Genomic DNA, 21,600 nt, shown 5'->3' with positions numbered 1-21,600 from the left:
TCTTATCTCTCCTTGCTATTCTTTGGAACTCTGCATTCAAACAGGTGTATCTTTCCTTTTCTCCTTTGCTTTTCGCTTCTCGTCTTTTCACAGCTATTTGTAAGGCCTCCTCAGACAGCCATTTTGCTTTTTTGCATTTCTTTTTCTTGGGGATAGTCTTGATCCCTGTCTCCTGTACAATGTCAGGAACCTCTGTCCATAGTTCATCAGGCACTTTGTCTATCAGATCTAGTCCCTTAAATCTATTTCTTACTTCCACTGTATAATCATAAGGGATTTGATTTAGGTCATACCTGAATGGTCTAGTGGTTTTCCCCACTTTCTTCAATTTAAGTCTGAGCCACAGTCAGCTCCCAGTCTTGTTTTTGCTGACTGTTTAGAGCTTCTCCATCTTTGGCTGCAAAGAATATAATGAATCTGATTTCTGTTGCTATGAAGCTAACTGCATAAGCCTAAGAATGTTTAATAGAAGGACTTGATTTTATCTGGGAATTGAAAGAAGACATCCTAGAAGTAGAGTTCAGATCTGTGAAGAATCAGGCTTACTAGGGATAAGGGGGTGGAACAAGGTGATAGGTAAAAAGAACAGCATGTGGCAATCCAAGGCTTTGAGGCAGAAGACTGAAGAATACCTTTGAGGGACTAAAAGACTATGACAGACAGGGGAAAGTGGGACTCATTCATCCTGATCCATTGAAATCATTAGGAAGTTTAATTTAGATTTATGGTATTGTTTATTTTAAATAGGTATTTTGTGTATTTTAAAATTAGCTTCTATATTTTTAAATGCCATTTAAGCCTGCTAGTCATTACCAATAATATCTTTTGCTTTACTGAAGTCTATGCTTAATTTTGTGATATCACTTATTTTTTGATTTAATGGATATGACTTTGGGATTTTGGAGGGGAAACTTTAGTAATTTTAGAATGTTTTGAGTCCTTAGATATCAGAAAATGGTTTTATCTTTTGCTTTCTCTTCAATAATATTTGGGAACATTGACTACATGTGATTTTTTAAAATCCCTTGTGATTTTTACATCTAGTGTATGTGCAAGAATGCTGGTGCCATCCCTGTTCTTGTTATTTTATAGTTCTCTACTACTACTTCAGTTTCTAGGTGGTTCTTTTCAAATCCTTTGGAAAAGTCAGTAGGAGGCTTATTAGGTGGTTATTTGAAATCTTTAGCTCTGTCCTTCATAAAGTCTTACCATTTCCTGCATTGTTCTTATCTATACTTTTTTGCTTTGTTCTGAGAATTCTTTGGCTCCTTTTCTCTAATTTTTAGACTCTATCCATGCCTATTCTGTTGTTGTTAAGGCTTTATTCATTAGGGCTTTATTTGGGCAATCACATTTTGGGTTTTTCTAAGAATTTTTCATATCAGCATCTTCATCTTTTATTGATTTTTACATTCTTAAATTTCTCTGAGGATATATATTACATTTATCTGATGAAACATATTTTTAAATCTGTCTACATTATTTTCCAAAATTTGATCCTCTGAGAAAAGCTGCTGCTGCTGCTGCTAAATCACTTCAGTCGTGTCCGACTCTGTGTGACCCCATAGACGGCAGCCCACCAGGCTCCCCCGTCCCTGGGATTCTCCAGGCAAGAACACTGGAGTGGGTTGCCATTTCCTTCTCCAGTGCATGAAAGTGAAAAGTGAAAGTGAAGTCACTCAGTCCTGTCCGACTCCCAGCAACCCCATGGACTGCAGCCTACCAGGCTCCTCCGTCCATGGGATTTTCCAGGCAAGAGTACTGGAGTGGGGTGCCAAGTAACATGAAAAAGCAGACATTGGTTTCAGCAAATATTTGGTGTTTCTGTTTTTAGAATTTTGAGATTAATAGATATTGGTAGCTAGATGTATTCATTGTTCAGTGGAGTATCTCTAGAAAGTTCTTACTCTTAAACTCTTTTAAGATTTCCTAGGTTTCTAGTATTGTTATGGATTATATTGATACCTTTTGTTCATTTCACTGAAATTTAAAGAGGAAAAAGAATTGTGTATATTTAGCTAGCCACTCAAAACCAGTTCTGTTGGTCAGTAAGTAGAGCACAAGAATAGGTAATCTATTATTCCATTAAAGCCATGAAGAAAAAGAAAATGGAGTTAAGAAAAACAGTAGCCTTTGAAGTTAGATTGCTAAATTCACATTGTGACCATACCACTTATTTACTATCTCACCTTAGACAACCTTCTCTGTGCCTGTTTTTTGAGGGTTTTTAAAATTTTCTTGAGGAAAGGGGTGTTTGTTTTGGTTGTTTTCGCTAAAATGAAAACAATAATAGAACCTACGTTTTAGAGTTGTTGTGAGAAATAAATTAATCCTCATAAAGCACTTAAAACAATGTGTGGCATAAACCATAATTGTTAGCTGCCATCATCATCATCAGGACATTTTGAAATTGTAAAGGAACAAGCTGAATTATTTGGCCAGTAAGTAAATAGCCTACTTGGAATACACAATTCATACTGGGAAATAATAGGTGATGTGTTGAAAAAGTCAATTGGAATCAGATCATAAACGTCTTGAGTTCCAGGCTGAGAAGTAGCTAATACTGAGGAGGAAACAAACTCAGAAAAATTACATAGCAAACCCTAAATTGCTGAAGGAAAAGGGTCTACAAATTTAACTCCTTTCTGTGTTTCTTTCTAATCCATAGGGCTTCTCGATGAAGGTACTGTTCTAGGGAGATTATTTCAGTAATACTCCTAAGACCTAAATTTAAGTGATGGCAGCAGGAAATGGCAAGAAAGGGACAAGTTCCAAAAATGAATGGAATGGAAAAAAATGGTCTTTCCTTTCTAGCTCTAACATGAGTGTGTTGACCTTCTTACCCTTGTTAAGGTTTAGAAATGAAATCTCTTCATCATATGATCTACTTTTTATTTTCAGCATTTGTAAAATGTACTCTTCTTTTCTTTGCCTTTCTGCAGGTTTTAGATGGAGCAGGATTAGATATTGATTTCCATCTTGCTTCTCCAGAAGGAAAAACCTTAGTTTTTGAACAAAGAAAATCAGATGGAGTTCACACGTAAGTTATCTCTTAGTTGGGTTCCATGAACTGAATACCAGTGGGAACAGGGAAATTTAGCACATTTGATACTAAATATTAGCATGAAATGATTCCATATGAACATTTTAAACAGTTCTTTTCAGTGATCTATCTTAAACTAAAGTGTCATCTTGTTTAGGCATTTTCTTTTGATCTTGACTGAGTTTTTGCTTTGCTTTGGTTAATGAGATGAGTATACCACAGGTACTGCTTTCAATCTTCTGAGGCATTTTAAAACCTGCCTTTCTGGCCACCACAGGCTTTTTCTGTTATAAGTTACTATTCCAGGTATATAACTTGAACTGGTGGCCGTATCATTTTTGCCAGTAGTTTTCTTAAAACAACAGTACAGTGATACATCTTTATGTGTGTGTGTGTAAATTTTTATTTTCTTCAAATGTCACTCTTTTTAGATAATTAGAAGACCTGAAAGTAAAAGATCTGACCACAGGAAACCCTATAGAAAATGCTTTTTATAATTCCGAGTTTAAAATTTGATAAAAGGCCATATATTGTACCTCATTTCTCTTTTTTTCATCTCACCAGTGTTTCTGTTTCATTGTATTATTTTACTGTAGCACTTTTGTTTACTCAGTATTGTTACTGAGTTTAAACTGTGAGTATATAGGAATAAGAAAATCAAATACGGAGTGTCCAATATTTGCCATAAACTAGACTTTTAATTTTATATGCTTTTGGAGAAGGAAATGGCAACCCACTCCAGTGTTCTTGCCTGGAGAATCCCAGGGACGGGGAGCCTGGTGGGCTGCCGTTTGTGGGGTCGCACAGAGTTGGACACGACTGAAGCGACTTAGCAGCAGCAAATTAATCATTCCAACCCCCTGTGAGAGATATTCTTTAATTCTCCAATTCCCATTTTACAGACAAGGAGGCTTAGAGAAGTTAAATAAGACTGCAGGCATATACATTTATTAGGAGGAAGGAGAATGAACCAAAATTCTTGCTTCTACCATACAGTGCTTAGAACATTTCTAGCACATAGTCTTTGTTAACCAAAGTACCTGGCATATAACTGTTACTCAGTAAATATGAATACATGTATGAGTGAACGAGGTGGGAAAATGTCTCAACCATAGTTTTCTAAGATACTCATTTTAATGTGCTTTCAAAAATGCCATTTTACCTATGTAGAGTTCTAAAAAAAAAATTGCATAAACTACTGATAAATAAAATCAGAAGTGGTAATTTTAAGTCAGTTAAGGTGGCTATACCAGAATTAACTATGCTTTCTCTTTGATAGGTATATGAACAAGAGCCAAAAATGAAGTTCATCTTTAAATTTCAGAATATAGAAAATGTATAGAATTTCTGTCAATTTTAATTACTCTCCCATTTTCTGCTTTCATTTAGAGATTAGGGGGGAAAAGGTATGTTACTACTTTCTTAGAAAGAATTGTTGTTCAGTCCCTAAGTTGTGTCCAACTCTTTGTGGCCAGGCTCCTCTGTCCTCTACTACCTCCCAGAGTTTGCTCAGACTCATGGCCATTGAGTCAATGATGCCATCTAACCGTCTCATCCTCTGCCACTCCCTTCTTTTGCCTTCAATCTTTCCCAGCATCAGGGTCTTTTCCAGTGAGTCAGCTCTTCGCATCAGGTGGCCAAGGTATTGGAGCTTCAGCATCAGTCCTTCCAATGAATTTTCAGGGTTGATTTCCTTTAGGATTGACTGGTTTGAGCTCCTTGCAGTCCAGGGGACTCTCAGGAGTCTTCTCCGGCACCACAATTTGAAAGCATCAATTCTTCGGCACTCAGCCTTCATTATGGTCCAACTGTCACATCTGTACATGACTACTGGAAAAACCATAGCTTTGACTATACAAAGTTTGTTAGCAAAGTGATGTCTCTGCTTTTTAATATGCTGTCTAGGTTTGTCATAGCTTTCCTTCCAAGAAGCAAGTATCTTTTAATTTCATGGCTGCAGTCACCATTCACAGTGCTTTTGGAGCCAAAGTAGTGAAAATCTATCACTGTTTCTTTCCAACTTTTTCCCCATCTCTTTGCCATGAAGTAGTGGCCTGGATGCCATGATCTTAGTTTTATGAATATAGAGTTTTAAGCCAGCTTTTTCACTCTCCTCTTTCACCTTCATAAAGAGACTCTTTAGTTCCTCTTCACTTTCTGTCATCTGAAGAGTGGTACCATCTGCATATCTGAGGTTTATATTTCTCTTGGCAGTCTTGATTCCAGCTTTGTGATTCACCCAGCCTGGCATTTCACATGATGTACTCTGCTTAAAAGTTAAATAAGCAGGGTGACAATATATAGTCTTGTCATATTCCTTTCCCAATATTGAACCCATCACTTGTTCCATGTCCGGTTCTAACTATTGTTTCTTGACTCACATACAGGTTTCTCAGGAGACTGGTAAGGTGGTCTGATACTCCTAGCTCTTTAAGAAATTTCCAGTTTGTTGTGATCCACACAGTCAAAGGCTTTAGCGTAGTCAATGAAGCAGAAGCAGATGTTCTTCTGTAATTCTCTTGGTATCTCTATGATCCAACAATATTAGCAATTTGATCTCTGGTTCCTCTGCCTCTTTGAAACCCAGATTGTACATCTACAATTTCTCAGTTCACATACTGCTGAAACCTAGCTTAAAGATTTTGAGCATAAACTTACTAGCATGTAAAATGAGTGCAACTGTATGGTAGTTTGGCATTGCCCTTTAAATTGGAATGAAAAACTGACCTTTTTCAGTCATGTGGCCCCTGCTGAGTTTTCCAAATTTGCTGACATATTGAGTGCAGCACTTTAACAGCAGCATCATTTAGGATTTTAAACAGCTCAGGTGAAATTTCATCACCTCCACTAGCTTTGTAGTAATGATTCCTAGGGCCCACTTGACTTCACACTGCAGCATGTCTGGCTGTAGGTGAGTGACCACATAGAATTATCTCTCATTAAACCATTGGGAAAAAAGAATGAGTTTATAAGAGTTCTTTTGATATGTCAGGTCACTGTTCTAAGTACTTTATGTATTAACTTTTTTTTATTCTTCCCTATAGTCCTTACTATCATCTTACCAATGAAGGAATTGAGGCATAGAGCAGTTAAGTAAATTACTGCAGGTTACACAGCTAATGAACAGCAAAGCCAGGATTTAAAACCAGTCAGAACTCACTCTTAATCACTATACCAAATTTACAAATCTAAAAACTAAAATGAAAATTTCATCTTTAGCTATATTAACTTTTCAAAAAATTACTTAATTTTTGGCTGTGTTGGGTCATCATTGCTATGCACCGGCTTTTGCTAATTGTGGGCTACTCTTCATTGCTGTGCTCGGGCTTCTTTCTCATTGCAATAGCTTCTCTTGTTGCAAAGCACAGGCTCTAGAGCGTGCAAGCTCAGTAGTTGGGATGCACAAGCTTAGGTGCTACGTGGCATGTGAAATCTGCCCAGACCAGGGATTGAGCCCAGGTGCCCTACATTAGTAGGTGGATTCTAAACCACTGGACTACCAGAGAAGTCCCTTAACTTTTTAAAGGCAATTAAAATCTGTTATGCCGCTGAAAGTTTTTTCTTAAATCAAACCTTTTAAACAAATACTGTCCTTCCAGAAGTCAAGGTTAGTTAAAAAAAAAAAAAAAAAGTCTCCAGACAGAGCCTTAAACAGCTTAAGTAATACCTGTTTGTCCAGCATTGTCATATGTACCATTTTTCTAGACTGCTAGTTATTACCCTAACTCATACCAGAACTTAAGTCTCCCCCCAAAATTCAAAGATTAACAGAGATAAAGTGTATAAAAGTGTGTAAATTATAAAGGGGGATATATAAGTATTGGAGAAGGAAATGGCAGCCCACTCTAGTATTCTTGCTTGGGAAATCCCATGGACAGAGCCTGGTGGGCTGCAGTCCATGGGGTCACAAAAGAGTTGGACACAACTTATTGAGCACATACAAGTTTTGACTAGAGAAGGGAATGGCAACCCACTCCAGTATTCTTGCCTGGACAGTCCCATGGACAGAGGAGCCTGGTGGGCTACAGTCCATGGGATCGCAGAGTTGGACACAACTGAAGCAACTGAGCACGCATGTCTACAAGTAGTGGCTATTTTTATTTATAGTATATATACTAAAATCCAGTCACACTGCTGAGTAGTCATCTCTTATTCTTAAACACGGTAAATCACAAATAGGGGGAAGAGAAACAAGACTGGCTTAAAAGATGAAGATCACAGAAGGCTATAGAAAATAAAGCAAGACACCTCAGAAATTGAAGATCAAACGTATAACATCCACAAAAGAGCCAATGGCATCGTTTGGCCTGTGTAGGCCTCCTCTTGCCAAATGACTTCTAGATCGAGTAATCAATCATTCAGAAGTCCTCCGATCACAAGTATTTACTAGCATTTTGTACCACTGTTCCACGTTTTGTGTATGTGTACCTTCCAAGAGCTCATCCTTCTTGTGATATGCCCAAGAAAACCCAGTGAGAGAAAATTAAAATACTGATACTATGGGATAAGATTTTGTCAGTAGGATTGAGCTTTGAAACAATACTGTTATAGCTAATTTTTGTTTTTTGGCCCATCTTGAATGAGTTTTCACCCCTAGGGGGCAGTATCTCCTCATTGAGAATATGTAGACTAAGAATGCTGCCCTTCAGAATACATATGATGGTTATATGCTATCAGTGATGCCATTAATCAGAATATAGTGGAAATTTTACCTCAGAAAATGCCCCAAATCTACGTCATATTACATAATAATCACAATGTTTTTGTTTTGTTCCTTTTAATATTGTTCCCCTATATCCATACCAGTGTTTGCTTTAGACTCCTTCAAAGGTTAAATGTATCTCCAAAGACAAAGGTATGTCATAATTAAGGACACTGCAAAGAATACAGAAGGCTTCTAGCAGTATTGTAGAAAGATCAATTAACCGAAGGTCAAAAGTTCAAGCTTCATCTATGCTTAGAATAGGCTATGTGATCGTGGGCAAGAAACTTGTATCTATGTGAACCTTACTTTACTTGCCTTGAAAAGGTCAATTATGCTTACTTTCAAATAGGATGATAAAGATTAAAAACGATGTGTGAAAGCAGTATGTAAATTATGAAGAGGTATATAAGAACTGGCTATTTTTATTAATAGTGATATATGTTAAAATCAAATCACATTGCTGAGGACTTACATGTTATGCCTAAACAAACCCTAGGTCAGAAATAAGGGGTGGGGGGGAGAGATGGAGATGGCTTAAAAGATGAGAATCACATGTTGCTCAGAAGGCTATAGAAAATGATGTAATCTGCCCCCAAATTTAAGTGATCCAGCATATTGGATAAGGAAACTTCGAATTTAGACCAACCTTCATGAACAGTCACAACAAAACATTTGTTGAACTTTGTTGTTTTTGTGGCCAGCAGTAGTAAATGTCATTAGCCTGTGTAAATAGTTTGTTAAAACTTCTCTCCACAAAAAGTTATTAGAAAACTATTTTGCTAAATTAACTCTGCCTAGGCCAATTATCTTTAATGTGAAGATCAAGATCGTTTAAGTTACGAGTGGCATTTATTCAGTAAAGGTAATGCCACTATGAGTAATGCTCTTGTTCTTCACCACTGAACTCATTCCTAATCTTTGTAAACTGTATTATAATTTATGTACTTAATCCAAAGGGGCCTAGAATGAAGCATTTAGGAAAATCCATTGGTTTTGAAAATTAAAAAAAAATCTCACTTTACAAATTAATCTCAAAAGTGGAGGTCTGTAGTGATGTTTCCATATGAGTTGAACTCATTATAAATTACTTTAAATACATAAATATTAAGGTTCACTCTGAGGTATCCTATCTAAGTTTTTAATCCTGCTCCAGTGTCAAGCACATTTAAATTGCAAGTACTTGAATATCTATTTTTAGGTTACTGCTTTAAAGAAATTATAAGTTATCTTTCAGTACTATGGAGGTCTGTCAGTAAGCTGTCTAATTATAAATCATGTTATTTCTTTTACAGTAGTTTTTTCTTTGATCCCAGATGGAAGTACAGATAACTGAGGACAGTTTCTTTTTTTAATACAGGATAGAGACTGAAGTTGGTGATTACATGTTCTGCTTTGACAATACATTCAGCACCATTTCTGAGAAGGTGATTTTCTTTGAATTAATCCTGGATAATATGGGAGAACAGGAGCAAGAACAAGAGGACTGGAAGAAATACATTACTGGCACAGATATGTTGGATATGAAACTGGAGGACATTCTGGTCAGTATAGTGTTTTTTTTTTTTAGAATAAAATAATAAAAAGTTACTAACATCTAGAGACTTTACCATGTGATAGGCACTGAGTTAGGTATTATTTACATTCTCTTACTTAGTCCTTACTTAATTCTATGAGGATTAGCCACTCCATTTTCCAATAAGGAAAATTAAGGATTAGGGATATTTGGTAATTGTCTCTGTCACAGAACCAGAGAGGGAAACTCGAATTTGAACACATGCTCTTAAATACAGAACTTAGTATGTTCAAACAGAGGATTGTAATGATCTGCAGAATGCTTGCACACAAAATTGAGTAATTTTTAAATACTTAAAATATACAGGAATTTTCCCCCATAACACAGATTTTATAACGTGAAATTTGGTATCACTTGATTAATTTGGGGAATGCTGTTAACATAACTCAGCCAGACCTAGTAGTTATCAGAAACTACCACTACCCTCAGGAGTAAAAGCTTCTTTGCTTGAGTTGCTTTATGCTTTATTTATCATAAACCTGCATAAAGAAATGTGCATGTATATGAACCTGTTTACTAATGATTGTATTGCAAGTGTTGGGGAGAAAGGTCATTACCCTTCAGCCACAACTAGAGGTAATCAAATGATAGAATTTATTCAGCGATATTTATAAACAGCATATATACCTGTTACAGAACTTTCTGTAGGAGAAATAATGTGATTATTCCAAATTTGAAACTGTAATGTATAACTCTAATACTCATAACCTGAACTGTTTTTTTTAATAGTGTGATATTTTGATCATGTTGAGGTTTCTTAAGAAAACTATCAAATTATAAAAGAAGAGACATATTGTAAGATCAGTTAGCTAAGTCGGAAAATTAAATGATCATATCATATGTGTAATTCCTTCTGAGCCTTCTAAGCCTTGGTGTCCTATCACCCTTGGGGATACCACCTCTAGAGTTGTGAAGATGAAAGGTGATATGGCATATCTATAAATGCTTAAAACAGCATCTAGCAAACAGTAAGTGTTAGTTTTCTTACCTTTAACATTGTTGTTAACTGTGACTACAAACTGAAATGATTAAGCTTGATTACCATGAATATTTACCATGACAATTTTGATCTCATCATCTCATATGTATACTAAATTTAGTTGAACTTGAGATTCAGAAGAAGACTTAGTTATCATTAGTCCAGCTCCAAACTCCCTTTCCCCTTTTATTCCATTTTGTAGATAAGGAACTGGCTTAAAATGAAAATGATGCATCCATAGTCTCACTACTATGGATAGAAATAGTCTCTTTTTCCCACTCATTTTTAAAATTTCAATCATATTAATATATTCTTCCATTTTAAATTTATATTGCCAACAAGTACAAAATACAAGTAGTTGTAAATTTTATTAGTATTAATACTTCACTGAATTCTCAGGAAATTGACTTCATTCACAATTAAACAAAATGAACAGAAAGTTCAGATTTAAATATGGCTTAAAATACTTAGTCTTTGTTAAAGAAAAACAAAGTGTCTTTTAGGAGTTTTTCCACTTATACTCCCCCATCAAAATTTTTTATCGCAGCAGCAAACTTGAATAAACAATTTTATACTTGACTGTCATCATCTGATACTGAAAAGAACTATGCATGGTCTTTTCATTTGGGGATCTCAATCTCATATTTTTCTGGAAAATATTTGCATTACTAGATTACCATTGCATTACAAATAGACGTATATGACAAATATTATACTTTGTAGTTTTGTAGGCTTAGCAGAGCACTCTGAAATTTTGTGTATATTTTTTGCTTTTAAATGAGGATTTTAAGGTGACTATACAGGAAAATCTGTTTCTGTTATTTTCTTACTTATGCCATCAATACTTTAACATAATTTCTAATCTCAGTTTTACCGTATATTCATGTAAACCTTTTATAGTTTTTAAATCACTTCTCACCAGGACCCTACTAAAAAATTTTTTTTCAGATGTGCAACTCAGACTGCATCTTGGTAAGCTTGTTTGATGAATGTACTCTTGGAACATTTCTGTAATAAAAACATTTCTTATGGTTGTTAGGGCTAACAAGATAATGTATGTAAAATTACTGGCACTGTAGCACTCAAATATATTTTCATATTATTTTCAATTCCCAGTAGCTTTGTTCTCTTTTAGAATAATTATAAACAATAACTTAAACATATCATGAGAACTATTACATAAACTTTATGTAGTAAAGATCTTTAGGTAAATCTTAAGTAGTACCTACCCCTTAATTAAAATTGTTTTTGGATATTAAACTAGTAAGAGTACAGTGAAGCACAGTTTTAAATTAACTTAAAATTACTGAGCATTCTTTTACAATAAAATTATTTTATTTATCTCCAGGAGTCTATCAACAGCATCAAGTCCAGACTAAGCAAAAGTGGTCACATCCAAACTCTGCTTAGAGCATTTGAAGCACGTGACCGAAACATACAAGAAAGCAACTTTGATAGAGTCAATTTCTGGTCTATGGTTAATTTAGTAGTAATGGTTGTAGTGTCAGCCATTCAAGTGTATATGCTGAAGAGTCTATTTGAAGATAAGAGGAAAAGTAGAACTTAAAATTCCAGAGTACTTAACATTCACAAAAAGGGGCAGAAAAATGCAATAAACTGTTACAGTCAAGACCATTAACAACAGTCTTTTCCAAAACATTTTTAGGCATTACCATTAAGTGTGAAATAAGTATAATTTTAATATGAAAGGAAAGGCTTAACTTTCATCTGTGCAAGTAATCTTATTGTTCCGATTGTACTTAAGTGTATTGCAAATATTGTGCAGGTATAAATGAATGAAGCCATGTTAATAACAGTAGTTTCCTATGTTTGCAAAAGTTTTGCAAATGTCATTAGGTGATTTAAATAAATGAACTTTAGGCCTAAATGTAACACTGAACAATGTTTTTAGAAGACTGTTACCCAGAAGTTTCTTTGTAAATGTGGCAATTACAAATTAATTGTAGAAGTTTTTCAGTGTATCAAGTTATAAATCATGAGAATTATCTAATCATGGATATCTTTAGAAAAAACTCAACTTTTCTCTTTTTACATATGTATCTTCTAAATGTATATAGAAACACAGCTTGAAAAAAAGGTATGTGGGATTTTTTTATAACCAAATATATTAAAATATTAACAAAAAGTATTAGTTTTATATACCTAGCCTACATTCCTAAAAGCTGACTTTTTGAATAATTCTTAAAAATACTAAAAGCATACTTATCAAAAATAGGACAGATTTTCTCTTTGAAGTGAATAAAGATCGTTCCCAATTTCTGTAAGGATACATTCTCTCTAATAGTTAACTAAGATATAGGATTTCTAAATTAAATGAGGGGAAATCACTTTATTTTTATATTATCAATAGTGTTACATTAGTTTTAATGTATTTACTGACTTGGATGATACATTAATACCATCAGTGTGATGGAAATATTGCTAAAAGAATTTGGACCTAATGTTAAGTAAATATCTTGAGTTCTCAAAAATCATTAAAAAAAACAATAAAGTCAATATAAAAGAATTTAGGGAAACGAGAATATCTTATCAAAATAAAATTTACTTAAACTATAAGTATCTGGAATCTGACTGGCTTATCATAATCACTCAATCCTAATATAAACCATGAGATTAATTTCCAGTTAAGCCCTACTAGTATAAATATTTATTAGTTTTTATTGTAATTTTCATAAAATGACCTTTCTGATCACTTTATTGGCATTCAAATAAGAATCAAAAACCTACAGAAGTTTCAACACTCAATATATGAACTCTAGTCTTTACCATCATGTCTTAAGTACTACTAACTTAATGAATTAAACAATTTTTAGGTTATACCAACTTGTAATATTGTTTATGTCATGTAAGAGTTAAAAACAATGAACTGATAAACCTGAGTATAGTTGGTTAGTACTGCTGAATTCTTAATAAGCAATAATAATATCCAGAGACAATGATGGTTTCATCTATAATTTATAATCAAGTGGTACAAAATGAGAGATATTTCCCTCCATCTTATATATATTTCCCTCTATTCTTCTTAGGAGAAGAATAGAAACTTAGATTTCCCAACTTTGAGGCTTTTTTAAAGTGAGATAAATGCCATGTTTAGGTGATTACCTTAATTGGCTAAGAAAATGCTTTTAAGTGTACAGGAGTAGCCCCTGTAACACATGCAAAACAAGGGCCAGTAAGATTTTTGGTTATAAAGAGCTTTTTCCTCTTCTGATAAACTAATAATGAGAACCGAATGTAAAGTACTATAGCTAATAAAACAGTACAGATATAAACTACTGCATCTTTTCTATAAAACTGTGATTAAGAACTCTACCTCTTATGTGTGGCTGGTCACTGTACTTACTGTACTCTGATTCTTTACCTAACAATGGATTTATTACATCATTTACATTTGATTTGTGCCACTGATTTTTTTAAACCTTTGATTCAGTAACTTCCTATTATATAATAATGGCCTTATTTAGAAAACAAAAAATTTAGGGATATTGAGGACAATTTTATTTTTATAGACAAAGTGAAAACAGATTATTTAAGAAGCATGTTACCTGTATTAACCAGAGTAAAATTTGTATGCAAAGAACTAAATTCTTTAATATTTCTAAAAGCTTATTGTTTATCTGCATCATATGGTTTTAGTGTAGTATTTTGACATTAAAACTATGCTAAAAGTGAGTAAACTGTCACTTGACAGCTTATTTTATCTTTACTTTTTACTCATATAAACTTCTAAAATACTAAAATATTTAACTAAGGCCTAGAGTTTCACTATGATTTGCATTTGGATCCTTAATGATTGGTTTTCTGTAAATGTCAAGATAAGTGGTTGAAATAGTATTGAAATAAAGTATAAACTGAAATGTCATTTTATTTTATGTATGTTTATCCTTCTCAAGTATTATGTCCTAAAATTGACAAAAATTGAATACCTATAATTGTATGCTTCCCCAAAGAAAATTCTTTTATCTGAAATTTTCAAAGATATTGATTCAGCATGTAATGGTTTTTCAGTTGAAATTTAATAATGCACAATTAGTGTTGCTCAAATGCTTTATACTTATGAACAGACACAGCCATATTATATGAGCACTGAATACTGTGCTGAGTATATATAATAAAAATTACAATCAAAGAATGTCTTATTTATCTACCAGTCATTATAAATACTGTCTAATCTTTAAAGCCTTCATTGATTTCATCTTAAAAGTGTGCTCTCTTCCATTTGAAAACCTATACTTCTCTGCACTTTTTATTGTGAATCATTCTACCCTTTAGTAGAGTTCTGTTTGTATATGTACTTGTTCTGCTGCTGCCCAAACATGTAACTAAGAGGTACTCAAAGGTACTCAAAACAGGCAAAGATTCAATTCTGAGAGTCTGGAATACTAAATAAGTACTCAGAGAGCTTGTTCCACTCTTCTACCCTATTACAAAAATTGTTTAGGATTAGAATTTAGTTCCAGAATCTTAATTAACACAATTTGGGATTCTGGTGTCTATATTATCCTTGGATCACTTGCTAACTGGGTGAACTTGGGAAATCAAAACTCCAGTTTCAGGACTTCAGTGGTTAAGACTCTGCTCCAAGTGCGGGGGCCAGGGTTCAATACTTGGTCAGGGAACTGAGATCCCACATGCTGTAACTAAGCATTCGCATGCCATAACCAAGATCAAAGATCTCATATGCTGCAACTAAGACCCAACATAGTCAAATAAATATTTAAAAAAGAAAACAACTCCAATTTCCTCCTTTGCAGAAGTATTTTAAGTTACATCTTAAAACTCAGTTAAAAGAGCAAATAAAAGAATCTAGTGCTTAGTGAAGGTTGATATATTATTGGTGATTTCCTTCATACCATTTAGACAAGCCACTTTTCCCCCGGAGACTAGTAGAATTCCTTAGGCACCTTTCTGGTTCCGCACTACCATCACTTTCAGGTGTCTGGGTTTGTGTCATTGGACACAGGGTATACATACACTTAATGTGTATCTGGGAGAATGACAGAATAAAGAATCCAGACCTAAGATGATGGCATCCGAGAATGAGCCTATATTATGGATGCTAGATCCCTGCATTGAGAAGAAAAGGTGAGAAAATGCAGGGCAGGGGAAAAAGTTAGAGGTCTTCAATGTCCATGAATCAACAGCAAAGTGAACAGTGAGAATCTTTTATCCAACAGTGAAATGAATTCCCTTATAAATAAAGCAAGCAACAACTCCCCAATCTTAGTTTCCAAGTGGTAATAATGATTAGACATAAAAGGGATTATTTCCACATTGGGATAAAATGGAAAGATGGACTAATAAAACTAAATATTCTGTTTTTATTTCAATTTTTTAAAGCACTAAGTAATATTAGTGGTAGGAGAAAGCTGAAAGGGCCAGAGCTTCAAAAGACACATTGTAGAGTTCTATTTTGCTGAATTCTTGCTTGGTATTAAAAAGCAGAAGAGAAATTGAAAACACAATACCATTTATAATCATTACTCTAAAGAAACAAAACATGTACAGGATCAGTATGATAAAAGTTACCAAATGCCTGGTAAAAGAAAGACCTAAATAAATGGAGAAACATAACCATATTCAAAGGTGAGAAGGCTCAACATAAAAAAGTCAATTCTTCCAAAACTGATCTATAAATTTAACACAATTCTCATAAAAATCTAGCAAGGTTTTTTTGTAGACAAGGACAAGCATATTCTAAATTTATACGGAACGGAAAGGCAAAAGAAAAGGACAGTTCTGAAAAAGAATTAAGTCTACCTATTTTGATACTTAAATCAACATAGTGTGGTACTGGTGGAGGGATAGGCACGTGGATCAACAGAACAGACATTCTAGAATACACCAAAACAAGTCAAACTGATTTTTAACAAAGGTACAAAAGTAATTCAATAGGGGAAAGACGGCCTTTTAAACAAAAGGTGCTGGAGCAACTGGGTCAAACATAGGTGAAAACATGAACTTAAATGTTAAAACTAGAAAGCTTTTTTGGAAAAAAATATGAGAAAAATCTTTAAGACTTAGGGCTAGACAAAGAGGTTCCATACCTGACACCTAATATATGACCCATAAAAGGAAAAATTGGACCTCATCAAAAGTAAAACTTTTGCTCCATGACCTACTAAGGGGATGAAAAAATAAGCTACTTAAGGGGAAAAATATGAGCAAATCACATATCCAAAAGACTAGAATATTAAAGAATTCTCAAAGTCCAACAGTTAGAAAAAAAAAACAGTTCAATTAGAAAAGGGGCAAATGACATGAATGGACATTTCAGTGAAAATATATGGATGGCAAATAAGCACATGAAAATAATTTTAAAATCAATAGCCATTAGGATAATTCCAGTTAAAAACATAATGAGGTATCACCATACCAGAAAGGCTAAAATTTTAAAAATAGTTACAACACCAAATGCTGGGCAAGGATGCAAAACACATTAACTCACACTTTTAAACTGCTAAGTGGGATATAAAATGGTAGAGTCACTCCAAAAATATTTGGGCCATTTCTTTTAAAACTACACATGCACTTACCATGCAACCCAGCATTTATACTTCTGGACACACCCCGATACATGAAACCATATGCTCAAATAAAAACCTGTATACACAGACAAAGCAACTTCATTTGTAATAGTTCCAAACTGGAAATAACCCAAATTTTCTTTTAAAGAGTGAACAGTTAACGTTGGTACATCCATACTATGGAATACTGAGCAGCAGTAAACAGAATAAACTATTGATACATGCAATAATTTGGGTAGACTTAAAAGGAATTATGGTTGGGGGGAAAAATCATAAAGGGTCACACACGGTATGGAGGAAAGAGATAGTTAAAACTGGCAGGTTTGTGGTGAAACAATTCAGTCTTGATAGTGACAGTTAACACAAATCTAACACAATATAAAATTCACAGAGCTATATACACACATACAAATGAGTGTTTGTAAAACTGGTGAAATCTGAATAAACTCTGGATTGTACCAATGTCAATTTTCTGTACTAAATATTCTACTATTATGCTAATATCACCACTGGAATATATGAAAAGTATACAGGAACTCCCTTTTTTTTTTTTTTTGCAATTTCTTGTAAATCTATAATTATTAAAAACTAAAAACTTAAAAATGAGGCAGGTGAATTTTATACTGCAAGAGACATTACTGTGTTCTATATATACATATTTCTGAATGAGCCCAGGAATAAATAAAATAATTTAACTTCACGCTAAATAAAACCAAAATATTCTCACTGAAAAAATCAAATTGTCAGGACTCTCCTGCTGGTCCAGTAGCTAGTGCTTCAACACTCCCAATGAGGGGGCCCAGGTTCAATCCCTGGTCAAGGAACTAGATCCCACATGACACAACTAAGAGTTTGCAAGCTGTAACTAAGACCTGGCACAGACAAATAAATATGTATATTTTATAAAAAAGAAAACACGAGTGTCATTTTAGTTATCAGTCAAGAAGCAACAGTTAGAACTGGAATGAAACAACAGACTGGTTCCAAATAGGAAAAGGAGTACGTCAAGGCTGTATATTGTCACCCTGCTTATTTAACTTCTATGCAGAGTACATCATGAGAAAACGCTGGGCTGGAAGAAGCACAAGCTGGAATCAAGATTGCCGGGAGAAATATCAATAACCTCAGATATGCAGATGATACCACCCTTATAGCAGAAAGTGAAAGAGGAGAGTGGAAAAGTTGGCTTAAAGCTCAACATTCAGAAAACGATCGTGGCATCTGGTCCCATCACTTCATGGCAAATAGATGGGGAAACAGTGGAAACTGTCAGACTATTTTTTTGGGCTCCAAAATCACTACAGATGGTGATTGCAGCCAGGAAATTAAAAGACACTTACTACTTGGAAGCAAAGTTATGACCAACCTAGACAGCATATTAAAAAGCAGAGACATTACTTTGCCAACAAAGGTCCGTCTAGTTAAGGCTATGGTTTTTCCAGTGGTCATGTATGGATGTGAGAGTTGGACTGTGAAGAAAGCTGAGTGCCGAAGAACTGATGCTTCTGAACTGTGGTGTTGGAGAAGACTCTTGAGAGTCCCTTGGACTGTAAGGAGATCCAACCAGTCCATCCTAAAGGAGATCAGTCCTGGGTGTTCATTGGAAGGACTGATGCTAAAGCTGAAACTCCAATACTTTGGCCACCTCATGCGAAAAGTTGACTCATTGGAAAAGGTTCTGATGCTGGGAGGGATTGAGGGCAGGAGGAGAAGGGGACGACAGAGGATGAGATGGCTGGATGGCATCACCGACTCGATGGACATGAGTTTGAGTGAACTCTGGGAATTGGTGATGGACAGGGAGGCCTGGCGTGCTGTGATTCATGGGGTCGCAAAGAGTCAGACACAACTGAGCGACTGAACTGAGCAGTTCTTAAAGAATTTAGTTATCAGCAGGTGAAATACTATATTCTTCAAGGCTCTTAAGGAATTGAGCCTGATCATTTTGACATGAAATACGAAAGAAGAGTCAAGTCAACCTTTTTCCTTTTTAGAGCAATTCCATTTTCTAAAATTCTGTCCAGTATGTTCAGTTCAATTCAGATCTTTTGCTCAGTTGTGTCCTACTCCCTGAGACCCCATGAACTGCAGCACGCCAGGCTTCCCTATTCATCACCAACTGTCGAAGCTTGCTCAGACTCATGTCCATCAAGTCAGTGATGCTATCCAACCATCTCATCCTGTCATCCCCTTCTCCTCCTGCCTTCAGTCTTTCCCAGCATCAGGGTCTTTTCTAAGGAGTCAGTTCTATCACATCAGGTGGCCAAAGTACTGTAGCTTCAGCTTTAGCATCAGTCCTTCCAATGAATATTCAGGACTGATTTCTTTTAGGATTGACTGTTTTGATCTTGTCCAAGGGACTCAAGAGTCTTCTCCAACACCACAGTTCAAAAGCATCAATTCTTCAGCACTTAGCCTTCTTTTATGGTTCAACTCTCACATCAAGACATGCTGCTGCTGCTGCTAAGTCGCATCAGTCGTGTCCGACTCTGTACAACCCCACAGATGGCAGCCCACCAGGTTCTGCCATCCCTGGGATTCTCCAGGCAAGAATACTGGAGTGGGTTGGCATTTCCTTCTCCCATGCATGAAAGTGAAAAGTGAAAGTGAAGTTGCTCAGTCGTGACTGCTGAAAAAACATAGCTTTGACTAGACGGACCTTTGCTGCCAAAGTAAAGCAGTATTTGCTGCTTTTTAAAACGCTGTCTAGATTGGTCATACCTTTTCTTCCAAGAAGTTAAGGGTCTTTTAATTTCATGGCTTGCAGTCACCATCTGCAGTGATTTTGGAGCCCAAGAAAATAAAGTCTGTCACTATTTTCATTGTTTCCCCATCTATCTGCCATAAAGTGATGAGACCGGATGCCATGTTCTCCATTTTTTGAACGTTAAGTTTTAAGCCAGCTTTTTCACTCACCTCTTTCACGTTCATCAAGAGGCTCTTTAGTTCCTCTTCGCTTTCTGCCATAAGGGTAGTGTCATCTGCGTATCTGAGGTTATTGATCTTTCTCCCAGCAATCTCAATTCCAGCTTGTGCATCCAACAAAAGTTATACCATGATGAAGTGGTTATTAGAATACTGCCATGGAAAGATTACACCTAATTCCCCAATGTTATAAAACCATCATTCTGTGCATTTCAACAGAGAAGCTATCCTTGACTTTTTCAAATGCTAACTTTTCAGTGGACAATCATGGCATTACACAGTGGATAACTGATCCCTTCCTCTATAAAGGTAACAACTCCTTTTTTGCTATAAAGGATCTTAGAATTAAGGCATATACAGGATATGCAACTAGGAAGCAACTTATTAATTATAACACAAACCACTGTAAACTCTTAAATCCCAAAAGGACATAAATTTAAAAATAAAAATGCTGGCAATTACTCCTTCATTATCCCTTGGACAAACAGCAAAGGAGCAAAGAATGAAAAAGGTCACTTTGTTTAGAATGAGGAACCAGTAAAGGCTAGAAAACATTATGGAGATGGCCCATACTCTCCTGTGATAATATATTTCCTTTCAGACACCCAAGGGAAGACAGAATACAATACTTTTGTAGCCCCGTAGCCTCTAATACAAGTTACACTCATCACAGTATACCCAGGACAGTTTAGTATCTTAGAATAAGAAAAATTTGAGCATTACTATAACTAGAACTTTGGAGAATAGAAAAGCAAAGAATCTGTCTTTAGGACTTCCTTGGTGGTGCAGTGGATAAGAATCCACCTGTCGATGTAGGGGACATGGGTTTGATCCTTGATCCAGGAAGACTCCACATGCCCCGCAGCAACTAAGCCCACATGCCAAAACTACTGGAGCCCTCAAGCCCTGAAGCTGTACATGGCAACTACTGAAGCCCACAGGCTTAGAGCCCATGCTCTGCAATAACAGAAGGCTTTGCAATGATAAGCCTGAGCACCACAACGAAGAATAGCCCCCACTCAGCGCAACTACAGAAAGCCCATGCATAGCACCAAAGACCCAGTGCAACCAAAAATAAAAATAATTAACAACAACAAAAAAAAAGAATCTACCTTTAAAGAGCTGATGGTTCACCTGGAGGGAAGAGTAGTTAGTATTCAGGAAATATCAGCTACTAATTTTTCCAAGTCAGCTTTGTCATTCATTGCTCCAAGAAGTTTTGCCAAATTCCTTAAACTCATGGTGTATCCCTCTTATGTGTGTAACCTTTATTGGGTATCCCTCTATGGTATAACCCTCTACACTTCCCCTTCAAATCACTCTTCATACCGTATCAGAATTATAAGAACCCTCTACAAGACTATAATCTCTAAAGGCAGAGAACATCTCTTCTATCTACTGCACCCAGCACACTAGAACCAGTATTTGCTAGTGGAAAGATAAGGCACACTATGATTAAGTAAAAAGTTTGTTAAGTGTAAAACACAATCCTCTTTCAGTAAAAACAGAAACGGATACAAAGTCTTGAAGGATAAGGCTTATACACCATTAGCTCTGGATTATAGAACCTGGAGGAGTTTCAGAACTATGTTAAGTTTTATGTTACCTTAATTGTTCACTCAAGTGTTTTTATATCATAGCTAGAAAACTGTAAAGCATTTTCACTTAGGGAAAAAAAATAACAAGGATTTTCTCCTCTGTTTTTCTCATCTACTACCACCATTCTTCCCAGTTATTGCCCCTTTCATCTAAACCACATCTTCAATTTCTTGAGACCACTTCACTAATTCTCCCTTTTGTTGCCAGCTAATACACAACAACAAGAAG

General features: G+C 35.4%; 1 protein-coding gene across 3 annotated transcripts in view; it reads left to right on the top strand.

Moving 5' to 3' along the window:
- TMED5 (transmembrane emp24 protein transport domain containing 5) overlaps positions 1 to 14,451 on the top strand; it is a 19,565-nt gene extending 5,114 nt beyond the window's left edge. Inside the window, exons 2-5 of one of the 3 annotated variants that reach the window (XM_010860459.1) lie at positions 2,943 to 3,040; positions 9,106 to 9,289; positions 11,249 to 11,272; positions 11,649 to 14,451. In XM_010860459.1, the coding sequence (XP_010858761.1) occupies positions 2,943 to 3,040; positions 9,106 to 9,289; positions 11,249 to 11,272; positions 11,649 to 11,867 (525 nt within the window). In that variant the 3' untranslated portion in view covers positions 11,868 to 14,451. Of the gene's footprint in view, positions 1 to 2,942; positions 3,041 to 9,105; positions 9,301 to 11,222; positions 11,273 to 11,648 lie in introns of all 3 variants that reach the window. The other 2 variants (XM_010860461.1, XM_010860460.1) reach the window with 2 other exon arrangements.
- The last annotated feature ends 7,149 nt before the right edge of the window (positions 14,452 to 21,600 follow it).

Source organism: Bison bison, unplaced genomic scaffold (genome assembly GCF_000754665.1).
Source record: "Bison bison bison isolate TAMUID 2011002044 unplaced genomic scaffold, Bison_UMD1.0 scf7180017864466, whole genome shotgun sequence".
NCBI classification, from domain to species: domain Eukaryota; kingdom Metazoa; phylum Chordata; class Mammalia; order Artiodactyla; family Bovidae; genus Bison; species Bison bison.
The sequence above is the reverse complement of the archived record's forward strand: the minus strand, read 5'-3'. Positions and strand labels throughout refer to the sequence as shown.